The 21,752-nt window shown below is 32.2% G+C and overlaps 2 protein-coding genes and 2 pseudogenes across 11 annotated transcripts; 1 reads left to right on the top strand and 3 right to left on the bottom strand.

Annotated features, from left to right (window-relative positions):
* The first annotated feature begins 26 nt into the window (after positions 1–26).
* LOC111313054 (O-methyltransferase 1, chloroplastic-like) lies at positions 27–2,894 on the top strand (annotated as a pseudogene). Its single transcript, XR_016332508.1, has 7 exons — positions 27–741; positions 852–1,003; positions 1,090–1,210; positions 1,411–1,535; positions 1,637–1,765; positions 1,861–2,024; positions 2,642–2,894. The product of XR_016332508.1 is annotated as an O-methyltransferase 1, chloroplastic-like (transcript).
* A 6,904-nt stretch (positions 2,895–9,798) lies between these two features.
* LOC111314113 (gamma-tubulin complex component 4 homolog) lies at positions 9,799–10,614 on the bottom strand (annotated as a pseudogene). The gene is made up of 3 exons (XR_016332504.1): positions 10,347–10,614; positions 10,182–10,256; positions 9,799–10,103 (listed from the first exon to the last, which is right to left on the bottom strand). The product of XR_016332504.1 is annotated as a gamma-tubulin complex component 4 homolog (transcript).
* Positions 9,799–13,255, bottom strand: LOC149512116 (uncharacterized). Of its 8 annotated transcripts, none has more exons than XR_016332505.1 (5): positions 12,788–13,245; positions 12,115–12,285; positions 11,523–11,606; positions 11,225–11,340; positions 9,799–10,616 (listed from the first exon to the last, which is right to left on the bottom strand). XR_016332505.1 is itself a non-coding variant. In XM_089752416.1 (4 exons), exons 1-3 carry the CDS (start codon positions 13,109–13,111, stop codon positions 11,271–11,273), a joined length of 492 nt encoding a protein of 163 aa, XP_089608542.1. In that variant the 5' UTR covers positions 13,112–13,250; the 3' UTR covers positions 9,799–10,580; positions 11,225–11,270. The 8 variants fall into 8 exon arrangements, 5 of the variants coding, with proteins under 5 accessions (XP_089608542.1, XP_089608543.1, XP_089608546.1 ...); XR_016332506.1 differs by having other exon boundaries at positions 9,799–10,580; XM_089752416.1 differs by lacking the exon at positions 12,115–12,285 and having other exon boundaries at positions 9,799–10,580; positions 11,523–11,620; positions 12,788–13,250.
* A 4,269-nt stretch (positions 13,256–17,524) lies between these two features.
* LOC111313400 (U1 small nuclear ribonucleoprotein A-like) lies at positions 17,525–20,069 on the bottom strand. Its single transcript, XM_022914073.2, has 5 exons — positions 19,848–20,069; positions 19,586–19,758; positions 19,195–19,288; positions 18,580–18,671; positions 17,525–18,051 (listed from the first exon to the last, which is right to left on the bottom strand). The coding sequence occupies exons 1-5, from the start codon at positions 19,930–19,932 to the stop codon at positions 17,764–17,766; spliced, it is 732 nt and encodes a 243-aa protein (XP_022769808.1). The 5' UTR covers positions 19,933–20,069; the 3' UTR covers positions 17,525–17,763.
* Positions 20,070–21,752: the final 1,683 nt, after the last annotated feature.

Genomic DNA, 21,752 nt, shown 5'->3' with positions numbered 1-21,752 from the left:
AAAAAAGATAGAAAAAATATAATATAATATAAATACATAAATAAATAAATAAATTATTAATATTTTACTATATTCGAATCAACGACTTATGAAATGTCAAATTATGCTATTATGATTTATTCTATGAATGGAGTTGGTCAGAGATTAACTGTGATTTGTCATTTGTGATTGATTACGGAGAACTTCGGAGTAAAACATTTCCCAACACTAAGTAACTCGAGAGTCAAGTACATCTATCCTTGCCGCAAAGCCTATGCTTTTCGGTTTGAGGTTTTCCTTCCTTATTTGTCCTGTTTGCCTTTTTCTTTATACAATATATATATATATATGTATATATATTTCCCTTGATTTAGAAAAAAGCACCGTAGTAAGTAGTAGGAGGAGGAGAGAGAGACATGCACTAGATGGACCGGGCCCTGCTTTGCGCTCCATACTCTACGGTGACCGTTGAATGGGATAATTTAATAAAAGTTTTACAAATCGCTGCCGTTCACACTGAAAATCGATAAATCGTGAGTGAATCACTTCCATCCAAAATGGCAAAAGACTATATGCAATGTTTACTGAGACTTGCACGTGCGCCATCCCCACCTACTGCGGTCCTGCCGTTCCCCTCCAACACCCACAACTAGAAGAGAAATGGATGGTTATTCAGACCTCAACTCAGCGATGAAATTGACCCATTACTCCAATCAGCATCCCATTCTGCTTCTCTTCGCTTTCACGAGATCCACCGTCGAGGCAAGCAAAACCCCAATTCTCTATGTTTCCGTCTTTTCTATTGCCTTCTTCATTGTTTCTGAAAGTAGCTACTAAGCCTTATAATCATTTTTATTTGTCTATATATGCAGAGCCTCTTTTTGTGGACCCATATGCCGGATGCTTTGTTCCACTTCACACTCGGATGAATTTGGAGAACCGATTGAAACATTATTGCATTGCAACCAAGTTCATAGATGATAAGCTGCTTCGTACGGTAAACCACATGGATGGGCTTAAACAGGTGTTTTTACTAAGTTTAATTTTGAATTAAATAGTGTTGTGTCACCTCATTGCATAAGAAAATTAACTTTTCACTATAAATTGCAGGTTGTTCTTTTATATGATGGAATGGATACTCGGCCATATAGGCTTAACTGGCGAAGCTCAACCATCATATTTGATAAATCCCCTGAAAGGGTATGCCAAAAGGCGATTGAAAAGCTTAAAGGTGCCTGAGACTGTTGGACTTAGTTTACATATTTTGTCATATACTTTAGAAAACAAACAATTCCTTTGCTATATATATATTTTTTTCTGTTCAAATCTCTATGTCTTGAATTATGACAATCTAAATTTCTTGCATTTAGCTGGTTTTGGGTTAGACAAGTAGTTCAACATGTTCCGAGAGAATGTTCTTGAACAAATTAGGTGTTGGGGCTAAGATCCCAAGAAGCTGTTTGTTTCTTCATGTTCCATAGAAATCCTCTAATATTCAACAGACTTTGCGTATGAAAGGCTTTAATGGTAATCGTCCAAGTACATGGGCTATCTATCCAGGTGATAAAGGGCATTTTCCCCTATGCGATGCTTGTCAGCTGAAACTTCTGACGAATAACTCTATGAGGGAATTTTCTTCTTTCATGTTTTTCTGTAGGGACTACCTGTGATGACTTCGGCAAGTTTTGAAGAGATTTTAGTCATAGCCAGTTGTATGGCTCTGAATAGATGTCTCTTCTTGGGAGAGTTGCCCGCTTGGTTGGCAGAAACCGAATTCGGTACCAAGGTCAGCTTGTTGAATTTTCGTAACTGCATTTATTCTAACTTAAATTGCTTTCCTTTAATGAACACATGCCCCGTTGGTTGGTCTTTGTGTTGCAGTCTAGTACAAAGAAATGGATGGATAATCATTTTATGAGCAACGGCTTCAAGGTAGACATGATTAGCTACAATGAAGTAACTACTGTTTAGGTAAGGTAGTAAAACCACGAGATTACGAGAACATACTATTTATTGCAGAACAATGGTGGTTTTCGGATGATCAGGTGCAACCACTTGTTTCTGCTTCAAATTGTAAAGCATCACAGTGCATTAGTCTACATGCTGAGGGAGGGCTATAACTTTACATTCCTCACGATCAATTTATATGGAGTCCACGTGTGCAATTCACATGTTTAATATTAATCATGAAAATTTATTCCATAGAATAGAACGTATTCTTAACTTTTAAAACCTTTAAAATAGGAAAATACTACTTTCTTTCCAATCATCTAGCATAATTGCTCAACTAACTGATTCCATGGATTTTGTTATTCTCAGTACTTTATTACTCTTAGGATAACAATTATCTTTTAGTTCATAATCTTATCTCACATCTCTTGGATTAATTCCCAGGCTAAATGCCCTGACCATCTAATTTGAAGGCTAGTATCGTTTTTATATCAAAGATTCCATTTAGATAGCAGGATGTAACGGATACTGTCAAAATTCGGCATATATTTATGCCAAATTGCCTTCAATAGTATTCTAGGACTTTCCTAGAATGGGTTTTCTGATTAATGTGTTGCTTGCTTTTATGTTGTATATCCTCGTATGATTTGTTAATTACATTAATGTTCTGAGGCTAACTGATGTAACTGATGATAATTGCCTTTTTGCAAAGATGGAAACTTGAAGGAGAGAGTTTCAGTGGGTAGAGGAAGAGGGAGACAAGGAAGGATTTGAGGAGCTCTAAATAAAAATACAACATTTTTTTTTTTTGGGTCTCTGGCGTCGAGGCTGCAATGATATTCTCTTCTTTCTGTTCTAATATTTCTTCCCGATTTTCCGAATTGTACATAAAGGCTACAGAATAATAATTTGATTCTTTGCTTGTTACTACTTACTACTACTTAGTTTCTAAAGATGACATTTCATGAATGCTTGTTTATGTCCGTTACTAAACCATGAGTCAGCCAATAAATCTTTCGAAAATTTGATGCATTTTATAGTTACATCCATTGCATTTATACAGAAGAAATATAAAAAGAAAAAGAATCCAATCGCCAATGTGTCAATATAACGTAGACGAGTAGGCAGTCAAAACCAAGCAGCGGTAGCATTGACAAACTCCAGCTTCCTTCTTAGGGGCACGGCTTACCTGCCAAGGGGTTTGCTCACCGCACGCATTACTAAGCAAGCTCAGAATATTATTATAGAGAATAAACTGCACCCACACGAGCCAGCTACCCACAATAATATATCCAACTTTCAATAGATGGTTACTCAACGATCAACAGGCAGCAAGCTTCAATCTTCAAGTCGGATATAACTTACCAATCAGTGACTGATTGAGATGGTTAATGAGGATTCAGAAAGCTCAAAACAGGCATGTACCTATGGCTGGGGTTTTGGTAAAGCACCTCCTCCAGCAACAAACACAGGAAACAGCAGCATCACATGCAAAACTCAAATAAGAATCAGACAAGCTGCTTCAGAAATTTCATATAATCAAATGTCATAGCTGATTTAAAACAGGAAGTGATGGGCGTGGTCTAACAACATTCAACACAACCCTTACAGTTGCCTGTTGATAGAAGAAAACAGCCTGTAAGAAAAGTAAAGGAGCTAAATTTTGAGCGTCTGGAAGACAGGCATAGGTATGCAGAAATTACCTCAAGGAAGGAATTAAAATTCCCATGCAAAAGGAAACGTCTTAGAAATGGAGCTCGCTGACTCCCAGCAAAACTGCTACTGCTTAATATGGTATATAAGGAGTTTGATTTTTTGTTAAATTCCTGAAAAAGGTTAAGACCAATGTCTTTGAAATACAGGGCCATGCAACTAGTGACATGAATTAATGAGGTAAGTGCTAATCATAAACTAATTAAACAATATCTAGGTGAAATGAGGAGTAAAACAGCTTCCTAAGTATGCAGAGATGGAGGTCTCGTCCCACTATTAATAGCAAGTAGCAAACCAACCAAATTACTTCTTTACACTTCACAAAGTCTTTCAAAGAGAGAAATAACCTCTTTTTTTTTTTTTTTCTTTTTTGGAGATTTGACCTACCTATCAATTACTAATTAGAAGTGTTAAAAACCGTTGCAAGTGTGAACAATATCTGAATATTCCAAGGCACATATATATATACTAATTCAAAATGATTATTCTTGCTAGTCCTACCTATATAAGCAAATAAGAGATGCTAGAAGTGGGTACCTCAGTTATATGTTCTAGTTTAAATGTATTTTGACTGCTTTCTTGGTTCTCAATATTCCAGCAGAACTGCAGGCAAAGCGTCATGATGCTGTCCAACATCCTTGTCACAGAGCCAATGTCCAAGAAAGACTGAGAAATTAAAGCCGATAAATACCTGTAACAATGTTAAGAACATGTAAGCCTTCAGCAAATCATCAATGTTTGACAAGACAAACCAAAAGAATCAACTGGAAAACACCAATTTATGTGAGCACACATAAACTCATTTTACTTGGACAAATAATACAGGATAATATGGAATGATTTCTATGAAATGTACATTAGTGACCCAAAAAGTCAAAAGCAGATATTTAAATAGTAGTTACGATCACGTTTTCGATCGTGTCACATTTATCTTATTTTTTGATATAACGAAAATCAGTGTAGTCATCGCAAACATCACGGTCGTGAATTTTTTTTAATTTTGCATAATTTATTATAAAATATAATAATTATAATTATAATTATAAAAAATCTTATTTAATTTTTTTTTTAAACAGTTTATGACATTATATATTTTTTATTTTTTTTAAAAATTATTCACAATTTTATTTAGATTATAATAAAATATTTATATTTGATTTAGCAACAAAATTTTTACTTGAGCCAAGTTCATATTCGAAATTAATTATAGACAAATCAAAATATTAACTAAACATAATACGTTAAATACCAAGCATCCATATTTAATAAAATGACAAATTTAAAAATATAATAATTACAAATTCCATCAACTATATTTATAAATTAATAAGAATTAATCTAATAACAAAAGAATTGACAACAATATAAATATCAAAATAACAAATAATTTATTAAATTTCAAATACAAAATCATAAATTAATAAGTAACAAAATCAAATTATAATATTTAATTTTAATTATTTTTTATCTAACTTATACAAAAAAATTTATTAAAACTTTACATCTAAAATCCACATATATATATATAATTTCAAAAATTACAAATTTTTAAACTTATATTTCAATAAAATTAATTACAAAATTAAATAAATAAAAACACAAGCGTTCCTTTCACTACAGATAGGCCCATCCCCCAAAATTTTTCCTGATAACTAGAAAGACAAAAACTCCCGTCCTCAACTCTTCTTCGTGTTTTTTTTTCTCTCTCTTTTTTTATTTGTATCCATCACTCTCTCTTATGTACTCTCATCAATGTCATTGCCTCGATCTCATTTCTCTCATATTATCACAAAGATCATTATTATTTTACAAAAAATTTACAAAAAAAAATTAATTTAACTTTTTCTTAACTTCTTTGATTTTAATTGTTGATTTCAAACTTAATACTGATTTGAATTTGAATAATTTGTTAATTGAGTTAGGATTATTGTCAATTGAAATTTTTTTTTATTTAATTTGAACCAATAACTAAGAAAATAGGGATAGCGATAATAATAATATGTTATTATCATTATTTCCCGTTACACTAATTTTTAACGATCATTATGTATTATTTTGAGTATGATTCAATATTTTAGCCGCATTTTCTTCGATAGTGATGGCTAATAGTGACACTATTATAATTTTGCAGCCACTATTCCATTACACAATCGATATTTGAAACCCTGGCCAAAACATACTTAAAGATGTTTTGTATGAAATTCACCTAAATCAAGCCCCTATCAATAGTAACAAGCAATTATGATTCAATATTTAGGTCGTTTGTCATTCCATATAAAGTAGCAGATAATTTATAGGCCAACACAATATTCGAAATTTCAGAAGAAGGATGCTAATATAAAGAACTCATCCTACTTTTGACGAAAACCCACAAGCTCAGTGAAGTCATGAGAATTTAGGATATGAGATTGCAAAACATTCCATTGAGATTCTATCACATCAACCTAAAACAGAAAAGATAAAATCTCCATTATGGATTCATGAAATGAATAAAATATAAGTACATAAACAAAAGAACACATCTACTTTCAACAAGTGAGAATAACCAAAACTGACATCAAAATATTGGATGTTTAATTCTCAATGTCATTTGAGAGAATCTTTACAAAACTCAAAAGGAATGGTCAACTATATAGAATCTTCTAGAAGTGGTGATATCTGATTTCCCACAGCCAGTAACCATTCTCTCAACTTGTTTACACTAGGATCCATGATATTGGTGTTTAAAGTTATTCATTGGTGTAGAGGTTATTCCTCCACCTAAGACGCAACACTAAAGATGTCATCAAAGACTTTGAATCAAATAATACTACTCCCTAATCTTCAATATGAATCTTCATCAGAAACTTGCACCAGCGTGTCGGCCAATACCTCAATGGACATGTCACAAACTAACCATAAAAAGCCCTAATCAAAATTTCATGATCATGCCAGTATTATGTCAAGATATTTGCAATAACTGCAAGATGTGTTGCTAACTTGAAAACATCAAGAGATGAGCACCCCTAATGAAGATCTAAAGCCCATTTAACACCTATATCAAAGAATCTAACCATTTCAGCTAACTATGTAACTGTAGACTAGATCGTAGTCAAAGATATAAAGTTTTAATTGCAAATGTAAAATGAATGATGTAGCACGTCCCCAGGCCCAAAAATGGACAAAAAATTCATAATGCCTAGTAAGCATAATAAAAGCCCTTGCTTTCTTTGATAGAAAAATCTTTGGAAAACTTTTGCAGACACATGATTTGAACTCTATAGCATCAAGGACCTGGATAAAAAATTGAAGATTTCTGATTAAGAATGCCATATGCTCTCTAACACACCACATTGGTCTAAAATGCTGCCGCCGTGGCTGAGATATTGAGCAGTTAATCCAGTCATTGCGGTGTTTGGCAAAATCTGTGTAATCCTGGAGCATAAAGATGCCCAAGATTTCTCCAATTCCATTTGTGCTCATTTGAGCCTCAGCAGGTACAGGAAAATTCTACAGCAACTGGAGCACAATTATTATTAACAAATATAGAAAGTGCTTTAATCATGTAAACTAACTAGGGATGGCAAATCTATCCGCAGGGTTTCTACCCAACCCTATGGGTTCTTTTTTTTTGTTTTTGGAAAATTAAGTTCCAAGTTGGGTCAGATTTTTTCTAAGGTCGAAGTTGGTTTTAGGTAACCTTTCCCGACCGGATATATATATATATATATATATATATATATATATATATATATATAAACTAGCTTTTTTAACCCATACAATGTAAAAAAAATTTTATTAAATTTTTCATAATTTTAAATTTATTTTTAATTATTTATCTAATATATAATCGTATATTTATATGTTAAGTTACAATTAAATAATAATTTATATATAATATATTATAAACGATATTATTCATTTAAAAGAAGTTCAAACTTTTATAAATTTTCAAGAATTATAAAAATCTTTTTTTATTAAAAAATATCTTTTTCAATTTATTTGTTAAATACTAAAAATTTTGCTATTGCTTTTTGGTTGTTTGATAAAAAATCAAGAATCAATATTTAAATAGTTACAATTGATAATTATTTTTATCATAATGTTGATTATGTGATGTATGTATGTGTGTGTGTATATATATATATTTATTTGAACAATAAATCACAATTATTAATTTTATTATAATCATTTGCTCTTTATTAGTTTTTATTTTTGACATACTTCAAGTAATTATTACATAAATATATTGGGTTAACAATTATTTCTATATATGTCAATAAAATAAAGTTATTTTTTAGATAAAACAAAAACAATAATTCTTTATGTTATGTTGAAAAACTTTTTTTTTTGAAAGATTTTTTTTATTTTTAATCATTTTTAACATAATTGATAGTATTTTTTTAGAGTTAGATATGGTAATGATCATTATTCTTCTCATATCATCCATTGTAGATAAAAAAAATTCAATAATAAAAAGTATAACAAAAGAAAATAGAAAATATAAATTTACATATTAATTTGTTAAAATTAAATATATACAATAATAAAAGCAAATATGTTAATAAATTAACAGAGAATAAAAACATTGAAAAAATGAATAAAACAAAAAAATATATAATACAAAAAGTTAATTATAATTAATCAAGTAAAACTAAAAAAAGTTATAGATTAAAGAGAAACAAATAAATTAACCAAATATATAATATAAAAATATTTGAATTAGAACATAAATAAAACATTATATATGTTTTCAAAGCAAAAACATATTTTTATCTAATTTTTTTATCAACATTCAAATGTCTTATATTTTCGTATAAAGATGTAAGCTTTTATTACTTTAAGATTACATACTTTTTAGTCAATAATTCATTAACTTATCTAAAAGTATTAAATTTAAATAACCTATTAAATAATTTTCAATTTTTGATAGATTTTTATTTGAATTTAAAAAATTATCTAAAAATATTAAATTTAAATAATTTATTAAATAAAATTATTTGACCAAAAACAAAAATTTATTAACTATATATATTTGAAACTACCTTTAAATTAAAAAAAAAAAAGATAAATTATGATTTAATATATCTACATTCAAATCTTATACAAAAATTTCAATCTTAAATAAATATTGATTTCAAATTAAATAATTATCCAACATATTCAATTTAAATAATTTATTAAAAAAATTTATTTGATAAATAAAATAATATAAATATTATCTTATGCATTATTAAAAGAAATTATTTATCTGAACATCCAGATAAGCAATTTTGATCATGCAACCTTATATGTTGTAATATAATATATATATTTATTATTTATTTAATTTTATATTTATATTAATAAAATTAGTATTTAATACTTTAATTTAAGATAATAACTTAATAAAATTATTATATTATATTATATTATTAAAATATAATTTATATTAAAAAATATTTTATTAATATTATACTAAGTTAAATTATTAAATTAATTTCGAATTAGATTGATTACGATTTTACACATATATGGGTCAGGTCAAATATAAAAAAAATTCTAATGTCGGGAATGCATTTTATGAAGTTAGGTCAAATTAGAAATGAGCAAAAACCAATCACAACCCAGCCTATTGCCATGTGTAAAGGTTATTCTATTAATTGGTTATACAGTTACTATTTCTTATTCTAAAAAAGGCTGCTTCTTGCCTAAAGGAAATTTGGTAATAAGGAAGATAGAAGGTATCCATGAAGCAATTGAATATTACTTGGAGAGCACTTCTTGGGTAAAGAACAGCTGTAAGGGCCAATCAACAGAATATTCAAGTGCAATACCATCCCAACCATCAAGTGATGGCTCTGAAGAAGTATTTGACATTAGAGAACCTGAACTTCCACCAGTATATGTTTTTGCCTTTGGCAAATCTACTTGAGAGGATTTCAATGTAATCCCAAATGAAGGCATCCTGATTGATGAGGAAGACAATTAAGAACATAACTTTTGTGATTTCCAGAAATGGCATGACAGACAGCGAAATGACTAGATTCTTACTGCAAAGGTAATTTAGAAAGGTACTTGTCTTCCTCACTAATAGTCTTTATGGCTTGCCGGTGATGCAAGTAGAGACAAAGAGTTCATACAAAAAGTTATGCAGTCTGAAACCTCAATAAGCCAAGACTCTTATGTTTGAACATATTTAAAAAGTATAATAAGAGTTATTATATAATTTGCTTCAAATAATATCATACCAACTGAAATGGAACCATAAGATCCAGCTTCAGCAGTTGACTGGTGAGGTGGCAGGCACATTAAATGCCAGCTATCCTCAAGAAAGCACTAGAATGATAATAAATATTTATTAAAAAAACATGTTCCATATTTTCAGAAAAGGAAATAAGATGCTTCACATTCCTAATCTGGAAAAAGTCTCCTTTTGCCAAAAGAAAATAGTCCTTTAGAGCCTTCAGGTGACCATTCAAGTTGGCACGTACAACCACAAGCTGCAGAAGTACAGAAAATTTAATAAATACAGGCTTCAGACTTCAAATATATCATTTAGCAAGTTTGACATACAGCACCAGCCAAAGGTGACTAGCTGCAACAGCCCAGATAGAGTCAACTTAGCATTCAAATGAGTGAAATACTGATGATTCCTACATATAATAGATGCACAACTGGTAAAGGCTTTCTACCATTTGAAGTCATATAAGCAGATATGATACTACACAACAGTGGAAGAAAACCTTTAGATCTTGAAGCATAGTTTCAATCTTATCAGCCTCAGATTGTGGAAGCTATTCTTCTCCAACCATTTTTACATCCAATAACAGCTCCTTCTGGAAGGACACATGCACAGCAGATCCATGAATTTTTTGAGAGCTTTTCTCGGCTGGTGATATATAGAGCATCCTGAAACTGAAAGGTGGGGCTTGGGTTCCAGAGAATCCTGATGGCTTTACCAGCAAAAAGAATTGACTCTGCAACACGCATATGGATATGCTCAGGTAGCATATCTTACAAAACAACAGTAAACGAATAATTAGCTTGCACAGCAACAAAACTAAAAACATTTTGAAAGAAGTTTCTATCAAATCCTTCTTATCAAGAGATTAATTTCCAGGTTTCCTTCCACTTGTCGGTTCACAGTAACAGAACATAGAATACTGGTTTATTAACATGCATATTTAACCTAACAAGGAAATTCACCCACAAATCTCTGTTTCTTAATTATTGCTAATGGAAAAAACTACTGGTGATGCTATTCAACTATGCAAACTAATGCCTTCATCAACAAACACAAATGAAGTGAGTGACATATCCTACCCTAATAACAAATTGCTTAATAAATGCTAAAATGTGATTGCATCAAGTATGTCAGATCTCATTCTGCAACTGTTAATGTTGCTCTTATAAGGACAATGGCATTGTCCAACTTTGTGACTCCAGCCAGAACAACGATGCAACAGTTAATGTTGCTCTTACAAAGACAAACCCTTGAATTATGTTTCCCCATTCCAACTAGTTTATAATTCATTTTAGCTAAAACGCCAAACAGAAGTTTGCAAAAATGTGATGCCTGATGCAAGAAACAAAGAAAACGCAAGAGACAGCTTCAAAATACCAGGAATATAAGAAAGCCCAAGTGTCAACCAGTTAAAGAAGTATCATCAGTTGACAAGCATGCCAATCAGACGTGTCTGGGATAGATAAGCCATACTCCAAACTTGATTTTCCTGCCTGAAAGTATTATGACTATCAGACCAGTTCAAATGTGGTAAGGATAATGTCTATGCAAGAATTATGAAATCAAAGAATTAAAAAACATTTAAGTCCCACAAACAATCATGAGATTTCTAAGATCTAGAAAGAAATATGTATATTGAATCAAAAAGGGAAAAAAAAACCCGTTTAGTCCTTACCTTCCAATGAAAAATTCTCCATGATGGTCTTGAAGAATCCCATAAACCATCCATGATGCAAGTTGGTTATACAACACTTGATTACTATGCCAAAAAAGCTTAGGTTCAGGAATTAGTTTACAAGCTGATTGGAAAGGTCCTAGCATATCAATACATGATTATAACCACATTTGAAAACAGTTGCATGTAAACCAGGCCTAAATATTGTCCCAGCCATTCACAAGCATTTACATGATTATTGAAAACTTAAAATACAAAATTTTGGACCACGATCATTGCTATAATCTCAGTTAATTATTTCAGCATATTGAAGAATTTTCACATAAAATGCAAGGGCTAAGCCCAGTGTCAGATAGATATCAGCCATGTCCTGAGTTCCGAGGACATTTATTATGGTCCTCAAATAACAAAGTTGGCAGAAACTTTTATAGCGATACCAAGAAAAGATAGTATACTTAATTGATAAGATGACCTAGAAGCAAAATCTGTCAATTAGAGCCCTACAACCAATAAAAACATACATAGGTCGTTGAACATGGTCGATCGGTAAACCTCATACTTGTCCAACAATGTATATTCAACAAAGTCTTACCTTCAAAGGCATCACTTAACATTCCAGTGATTCCTTGCAACATCCTCAAGTGCCTTTCATCATCTTCCTCTTCAACCCCATCACTCCCATCAACATTTTCATTTTATGTCCCCTTGTTTCTACCACATTATCCGATGACACATTTTCATCCCACATGAGAAAAAGAAAATACTGATAAACATAAAACAAATAAAAATAAGGGACAAGAATATAGTGTGCAAGCTAAGATTATTTCCTCCAAAAGATTAGAAGGAGATTATGAAATGTGTGATAACCACTAATGTTATCAACATACTTAAAAGATACAGCAGAATCTTATATGCTACTACTCTTTTCCCCAAATTGAGGAAAACGGTGCGTAGGGATTACTTCAAGAAGCAATCAGCAGTTTGATATTCAAATTAAACTATCTCTCGGGTTCTTAACATGATTCAACCTCAATTTCAAGTCTAACTTCAATCAATATAACTTCATTTAGAAGATCTTTTTCATTTGCTTTTAAGAAAAATAATTAAATTTGAAAATTGAGAAAAGATAAAGCAAACCCTAAATTCAAGAATTGCAAGCGTTTTCAATCAATAAACATGAAACAAACCCTAAACGTTAATAAAACTATTGTAAAACAAAATCGAAAGAAAATGCACTCAAAAGAGCTAAAAAGCGAGATGCGAACCTCAAAATCCTGAGGAAACTCGTATTCATAGTTCTTGACAGGGTGGCGGTTCTTCCGGAACTCTTCTTGTGGCACTTCTTCCTCGTACTCATAAACATCGTTTCCAACACCCGAATCGATCTCGTCATCGCTGTTAGATGAGATTCTAGGGTTCAGGCGGTGGAGATCCGTTTGCAGCGCCGAAGGTAAGCGAGGACCTGTTCTCCTCTTTCTCATATTGGTTTTGTTCTTGGTGTTCGCCTTTGGAGTTCGAATCCTTTTTGAACTATATGTTGGTTCTGGATCGCCGCCTCCGAATATCTCTTCCCGATTCTTATCTGCCATGGCTAGCCCGAGTTTGTGGTGTCGGCGTTGGTGACGTTTTGGTTCGAGCGGCAAAATAAAATTAGGCTTTCAAGTGAACAAGTGAAGGATCATACAGGATATAGGAATTTGAAAGCTAAACCGACTTGACCCGACTTTTTGCCTCAAATTGTGCTGTTGAATGATACTTCTACTAGGGTTAAACTTGGCCTTTCGTAAATAAATGGGTCAAAACCCAACCAAGTCGGTCTAACTCTAACTAAAAGGAGTTATGGTGGGGACAATAATTGGGCCAAACTGTAATTCTAAATGGGCCTATCACTCGTCAGGCCTGTAACAATTAACATCATAATTAAAAATATTGATTTTGTTTGGCAAGAAGAATGAAATTTTTATTTATATAGATTAAGTTACAAAATAATAAAATAATTATAAATTTTAATTATTAGATTATAAAATTTTTCTTTTTAATTTCTTTTTATCTCTTCTAACAAACAAAGCTTTGTTTTTAAAAATTTACAGTGATTTATCTTTAAGAAAATTTTAATTAATGATTTGAATTAGGGTCATCTTTAAAAAAATTAATTGAATAGTATTAATACACAAAACATAGATAATCCAAAAATTTTGGAGAAGTAAATGTAGAAAAATCCTGTAAATTATGAGAAATTAAAAAATCAGATTATTTTGAGATAAAATCATGTAAGAAAGCTGATCTAAAATAATAAAAAAAATTATTTAGAAAAAAAAAAAAAGAGTAGAAGAACCCGACCCATAAAGATGATTTGAATAGAACTTATTTCAAAAATATAATAAAGAAAAGAGTGAGAACAAAAGGGGAAAAGGTGCAAAGGAATGAAGAAACAAGTTAAAAAAGAAAAAAAGTGGAAGTGAAAGTTGTAGAAAACTTTAAGATAAACACAACCCGTTTGTCCAATGGCTCTTCACACGTGTCCCTACTCGCCCTCTTTCTGTATTTTTTTTTTTTATAAATAAAATTAAAAAAATAATTTTAAAGTTTCATTATTGTGTCTTCTGCTTCGTGGCTAGTGACCACAAGAGCCTTTAAGAAAACATAAAAATTTAGTTTCGAATCAAGCTTTTCACTCTAATAGGACTTTGACCCCTTAAAAAAAAAAAAAAAAAAGTTTCATTACTGTGGCCATTTTAATAACTTAACAGTTAACAACCAGAATTAACACAAATATTGATCTGTTCGCCATTACTAGAAAGATGCAAGGTGGCAATAAGAGGTAGCAATGCAGTTTTTCTGAACTTGGATATCATGACAACAGCAATTTCCAACCCAATCTCAAAGAGTACTGCCATGCATCAGGGTGACAGGGCCACAGGTGACCCCGCGTTTAAACTCACCCCAGAGAATTAATGTTGCTCATCTCCCTTGTATATTCTATGCTGTGCGATTGCCCTATAATTATCTTTTTTTCAATGGTTTAGCATAGAGTGAATTAATTAGTGAACTCGAACATGCATGTACTGGAAAACAAAAGGAAACTGAAAAAACTAAAAAACTTTTATGAGTAAATGGTGATTCATGTTTACTATATCACAATTGCTTGCGAATTCATGCATTAGAGATTAGAGATTACAAACCCTCGAGGGAGTGGAAAAGAGAGAGGAGGTAGGGTGAGGAACCCATGTTGGAGAAGGGGAGCACGTGCAGAAGGCGAGATATCTGGCGTTTGAGAAGCCAAAAAGATGGCACTCTTGCACGTGCCCTGCTTCTCCAACAAGGAGCTACTCACTCGCTCAAATGTCCGTGGCGTGAATAAGCATGAAAACGTGTTTTAAGTTGAGATGTGAAAGAGACGAACGAAGAAGTTCAAGTATTTATAAGTACGAGAGAGAGAGAGAGAGAGAGAGAGAGAGAGAGAGAGAGAGAGAGAGAGAGAGCTGGCTTTTTTATTATTTTGTTAATAATCCCGACAGGCAAGGAAGGGAGCAATGAGTGAAATTCAAGAGTGTTGGGGACTGAGGAGTGGAGGAAAAACAAAATCTCTGGCAAGAGAAAGCACAAAGCCATGCCATGCAATCATAGTGGTACGCAAAGCAGAGAAATTCAGAGTAGAGATATCTAAGGAATACAAAGTGGGTCCTGTCTGCCTTAATTTCACAAAAGCGATGCCACCACCACTTTGTTTGTTCCCTTCCATGATCCAAGGCACAGACAGACAACCAGAAGACTTCAAAACTTTATCCCACCAGTCACCAAAAAAAGATAACCTTTCCTTCCTACCATTACTAGCCTTTGGATCAAGAATATCGTGCCATGATTTCAGGTCCCACTACCATTTATGGGCCCATTTTGTGGGGTAAACCCACACCTTATTTTAAGTTTCTCTTCGGGGAAGAACCTGTCGATGCTAGGAGCAGAGGAGAATAATGTAAGAGTGCACGTAGGCTTTGCGTGTTGCCGTGTTGGGTGCAAACGTGCAAGCTTTTGAGTGTAATGTGGATATGGGAAAAAGAAAGAGAGAAAACAGTTTTTTTTTTTAAAAACAGAGAAGGGGGCTCCCTAGGTTGATATGATTCCCTATTATATAGAGTAGGGCACCAGCTTTAAGCCTCGCAAAAGTTTAAGGCCTTTTTCACAGATCAAGAATCGATAGAATTTCAAACACCCTGGCCTGATGAGTGATGGCAGGGATTTAATGCATGTAAGCAAAGCAAAGCAAAGCAATGGTTGCTAAAATCCAAACCCATACTATCAAATCGTGCAAAATTTAAAAGAATGGAGCAAAAGTGTACAAAAATCATATTCAGAACTGTAAGTGATCCCATTATTTAATACTTCTTGAACAAGTAAACACCAAGCTAATTTCAAAATTTTCTTCCTCAAATCTTCTCTAAAAAGACTTAAAACCTGTTATCTATCCCCTTATTGATTTTATCAGTAATATGAAATCCCGAATGAAGTGAAACTCGGCTGTTAGTACGCAGACAGAATTGTTAAACTCAAGGTCAAGTTCTGAGACAGGAAGCCGCAAAGGCTTACACTTAACACGACAGCTCAGAAGCTCTGTATATTAAAAAAAGTGGTCTAAGCAGTGATGATCGTGCTAGATGATCGAGAGCAAAGCTGAACGTGCATTTAAAGAAAAGTGCCCGAAGTGTTGTCACCCTTAATTCACCATTTTTGTCTTGTGTTAGAAAAACATTGATTCTGAGATGAAGTCATCATCAAAATCTAGAGACATAAATGTTAGCGTGTTGTGGTTTTGTAGTAAATGCCTTTATTTGGTCATGCACTCAATTTTTTCACAAGTTTTTCAAAACTTTACTCATGCTTCCAAGTTCCAACAAGCTTAAAGTCCACCATGCTTTGATGCATATATTTGACTTTGCTTCAACAACAAAGGAACCGCTGGAAAACAAATTGGCCATTTTATGATATTGTAGCCTATGATTGATTTCAGTTTGACTCGTGTTCATGACATGAACCAAAGCTAGATTTTTCTCCAGGAACTTTTATCTGTTTATATTTATAACTATAGAAATGCACAAGCCTTTAATTAATTAATGTCTATAACAAGTTCCTAAGAGGATATTCAGTCGCATAGGTAAAGCAGGAAAAAGCATTAGAGCGAGCCGCCGCTTAAACTATGGGTTCAAACATATTTTGAGCCAAGAGATAAAGTTTCTTCTCTATGAAGTAATGGATGTAAATTATAACTCCGATATTCAAATTTCTAATATATATAAAAAAAAAAAGGAGGAATCAATTTATTACATCAAAAATGCATACTACGGCAGGCAACTCCCCTGCCTTGTATCCCAGAAGGGGTAACAGAAAGAAGGAAAATATTGTTAGTGAATTTACAAGATGCAAGAGACAGATTGAGAACCGCAAAACGGTCACAATTCAATAAAATGATGGCTATTAAGAGAACCACGAATTCAGTCCTCTGATTAGGAACAATGTCAGAGATAAATGTGGACTGCTGAAACAACAGAAATTGAGTTGATGCATCTGCTTTGGCATGAAAATGGAAAACCAAACAGCACCCTCAATGTTTCTAAACATTTTAGCATAAAAATGAGAGATGACGAGCCCTTCAAGTTTGTGCTTCAGAGCAGTCTCTCTTTCGGTAAAGCCATCATCTTCTACACACAAAGCCCAAATTGACAACCATCATAATGCCACTTGAGTCAATAGATTTTTTTTTTTTTTTAATTCCTAATCTACCCTTAATCCTCTCTACCCTACTACTTAGCTGACTGAAAAAAACATTATACATATAAACTCTAACTCTCTCGAACTTACAACTTTCAAATGCTAACTCCAATAACATACCAACTAATCTAAAAGATGATCAGTTTCTTGAGTCTATAGTTGAATTAACTACAAAAGTATTTTGAGAATTTAAAAATCCGAAAGTTTATCAAAGCTTAACAGATTAACTAATAAATAGGTAAGCATCAAATAACTGTTCTATTTTTTTTTTCCAAAAAAGACATGTAAAAAAGAAAGAAAGTAGCACAAAATAAACATCTGAACTACAATCTACAACAACGATTCTGAAGCTCTAGTTAAAGAGAATATATCACAAAACAGCCACTGAATTAGATTTGATGGCATCTAATTGACCACCCATACAAACAGCCTTCTTCAAGTAGGAAGCAACAGAAAAGCACTCTTTCAGACTTCCCAGCTACTTCTTTGCATAAGTAATTAACATCTGGTTTTGCTGTATCTTGAAACCTTGTAGTGCCTGCATTGCAACTGTTGATTGCATCTCGTTTTCATACTCCACAAAAGCAATACCTGGTTTTGTTTCCACCATCCTAACGTCCTTTAAACCAGGATATTGGTTGAAGAGCATTTGCAGCATCATTGTGGTGGCATCATGGGGAAGATTCTGAACAAACAGAATGTTATTTGGTGGCGCAGGAGCTTCTGGGACAATTGGTCTAGCACCCAAGTAAGGTATTTGTGATAGCTGCAGCATTTTGGAGAAAAAGAGAGGAGCAAATAATGAGGAAAATATACAAGTTTAACCTAGTTTTTCTTCTTGATAAGAAGATGAAATTTATAATAATTTCAAACTAAATAATATATTAAGACCCTTAAGTACAGGACCATGTTTCACTCAATTAGAATAAGGACCACCACGAATCTCATACAGGTCTCATGAGAATGAATGGTCAAGTTCAATTAGCATCCAACTTCATGAGAGCAACTAAACATGCAATTAGCTCTTCAACAGCAAAGCATAAAATGAAAAATTCCATGTAGATTGAATAGAAAATGCTCTCTCCAACTCTTTTGACCAGCATGAAGGTTTGCACCAACAGGGTTTCAGCAGCTAAGAAGTTCTAAATGTGGCCAAAGCCTGAAAAGTATAACCTTCTGAGCATTCCATACCGGGAATACAGTTGCAAGCTTAAGCAGGTTAATTTCAACCAGATCCCATAGAGTAAAGACATGATCAATCTCCTACTAAGATACTATATTTCTTATCACTTACAGGAGGTGTTGCACCATAAGCACCCGCATAAGCTGGATTTAAACCTGCTGCTGCTTGATTAGGATCAAGTTGTTCTTTTCGTTTTTTCCCTCCTACATTTAGAAGACATGCAAATCACAAGAGAAGAAAAAGAAAGAGAAGTACAAAAAAGATTAAACTGTATGCCACATAGATCAGAATAAACAACAAGTCAAAGAAAGAAGGAGAAAGAATATGAATATTTAATATTAAAAATTATTACTAAAGCAAAGCATCCTGAGTTTTAGCAATGAGGACCCAACTAATGACATCAAGGACGGGGCAAAAGAAAATACTAGCGAGAAGATGAAGGAAGCTGAAAGAGTGAGATTTAATTTGACATTACGACAATTTATATGGCATCTAAATGTGCATTCCAAAAAGACTCAACAATCAATACATTTGCTAGTAATATCTCCATAGTTTGTGATGCAAAGTTCATAGAAGGATAAAAAAGGACTCATTACTAACAATGACAGTAGCCATACCATTGCACGTATAAATACAGACGAAACACATACAACAAGAACAACAACAATATGACTTGCTCAACTGTTAGATTTTTCAACCAAAGATGAGGGACAAAGAGGAATGTACCCTTTTCCTCGTGCCTCTTTCGCTTCTCTCGGGGAACAAAAGTGCCATCTGCTTTTGATATTATATCTGATTTAGTCTTTGCATATTGTATTCTCTGCAAATAATTAAACAAATTTTTCATTATTTATTAGTAGCAAAAATTATGATGCTTTTGTGGTGGTAGATAAAACTGTTTATAAGAATAATCCGAATAATCAGAAAATCCACCTAAATCTCCAGTATATCCATTCCATTCTTCTGAAAAAAAAATTGGCAATTTTGACATACGAAAAGCAAATTTGAGTCAATTATTGCATCCACTAATGAAAGTACCCTATAAAATCTAACACCAAATTACTCAGATTTTTCGAATCATATGCAAAGAGATAAAAACTTTCAAAAAAACATATACCATTTCCTTGTCGTAAAAGGGAAAGCCCTGCATTCGCCTAAGAGCATTGGTAGCGGAGTTGACATCCTCGAAAATAACCCAAGCTTGACCTTTGTGTTTCAGCGTCTTGAATGCTAACACATCCAATATCTTCCCAAATTGCGAAAACACAGCGTGCAACGATTTCTTCAACTCTGCTCACATCATTCAAGAAGAAAAAATAAATTAAAAAAAAAGCACTGTAAAACTCTTTTTTTCTGGTTTAGATAGCTAAAATAAGTACGGTCGATTTTAATCTTCTCGTTGAGATTGTTGATGTATAAAGTCATATTCCGCGGAATTTCTTCTCCCTGAGTAATCTCCGCCATTTTTCCCCTGGCTCTGGCTGGCTCTGGCTCTAAGCAAAAGCAAAAAGCACTGAGAGATAAAAGCAAATGTTTTTTTTTTGCCCAAGAGCCAATGGGGTTAAATTCACGGTTTTTTTTTTTTTTTTTTTTGCGTAAATGCCCTAATCGGTTGCAGCAGAAGTAGAATAGTCCATAGGGAAAGACGGAAAGGGCTAGACTAATATGGGGCTAAGATGGGTCATACTTCTTTGATTATGCCAACTTATGGGCTATACTCTTAAAATTTGGGCCAGAAAAAAGTAAAAGGTTTCTCTCGTTCCAAGTCATTTCCATGAATTTTTTTCTTTTTTCTTTTTTTTTTTCATAAAATTCATATTTTTAAACTAAAACTGAAAAAGTATAATTCACTAATTCATAATCTAACTCAATCTCTACATGTAATTATTTTTAAAAGATAATATTTAATAATTTTGAAATTTAATTCTTAATACTTTTAATTTCTTATTTTATTTTTATATTAAAAGTTTCAATCATTTTACTTCACTTATAAATTGCTACAAAAGTACGCTAGGAGGTTAATCTATGATGTTAATCATTCCTTAGGATTAAGATACTTAACCATTTCAGAGAAATGAGGCAATGGTTTCTCGCATTAGGGTCAAGATATCTTGGGCACATGACTCCTTCAGAACTTGTGGAGAATGAGAGGAGAATCTGAATTTCGACTCCATTTATTGCAATGAAGGCAAACTCATGGTTGTTGGCCTATCTACTTAAAAAAATGGAAATAAGATCGCAATAATACGTTGCCTTTGCCTTTTTTAAGGGTAAGGATGAAATGAAACCAGTGGATAGCCTTACCCAGCAACTTCAACTTGTCATAGGAAAGTATTAAGTACTTGTTTTTATATTTCTTTGGCTAAGTTAATTGTATCTACGATGGATCACCTTAGCTTTTTAATTGGTCGGTAGCCGCCAGCAATTTCAAGTTGTTATGTGAAAGTAATTTTTTTTAGGAGGCCAATTGCATATCTAATGTACCACCTAACTACTTCTATTATTAGGAAAAGGATTTTTTATATTATTTAAATAGTAATGAAAGTTCTAATTATTTTTATTTGAAGGTAATCTAAATCTAAATTTAATATTTGATTAAATTATTTTTATATTTAATTTAAAATTATTAATTGAAAATTTATTATTCACTTTTGAATAAAATAAATTTTTTTGTATATTAGTTAACTTTGATCCTATGAAATTCTTTATTCATTTTAATCTTTAGGGGCGAGGGGGATTGACCTTTTTAAAGTAGAGGGGAAAATATAAGTTGACAGCCATTTTACATAACGTTTAATAAAAAAAAAAAGAAAATGGAAGGAAAGACAACATGCGAGGAAAAAAAAGGAGAGAAACAAAAGTTACTTTTTATTATGTTTTGAAAAAATTACGAATAATGTAGTAAATATTTATCTAAACCATGTAATTAAGAGACTTTAAAAAAATTATATGTGGACGTGAATTTTAATTTTAATTTTAATTTTTTTTGTGCGGATGTTTTTTTTTTTAATAAAAAAACCTTTTAAAATTAAAAAAATTATTATTTTCATCAATTGATAATTGTTTCTATGAATTTTAATATATTGAAAGATGATATATCATAATATTTGTAAAAAATTGTAAAAAAAAAACATTGTTAACAACACTTTTTTAAAAATATATTTTATATTTATTATGTAATATTAAAAAAATATTTTTTTATGAAGAAAATATCTTCAAGTTGCCGTGTAGCCGCCACCGCCAGCCATGAGCCAGCCTTTATTAATTATTGGCTGTAGAATCAA

Source organism: Durio zibethinus, chromosome 23, assembly GCF_047325235.1.
Source record: "Durio zibethinus cultivar Kanyao isolate XHJ-2024 chromosome 23, ASM4732523v1, whole genome shotgun sequence".
Classification (NCBI taxonomy): domain Eukaryota; kingdom Viridiplantae; phylum Streptophyta; class Magnoliopsida; order Malvales; family Malvaceae; genus Durio; species Durio zibethinus.
The sequence above is the reverse complement of the archived record's forward strand: the minus strand, read 5'-3'. Positions and strand labels throughout refer to the sequence as shown.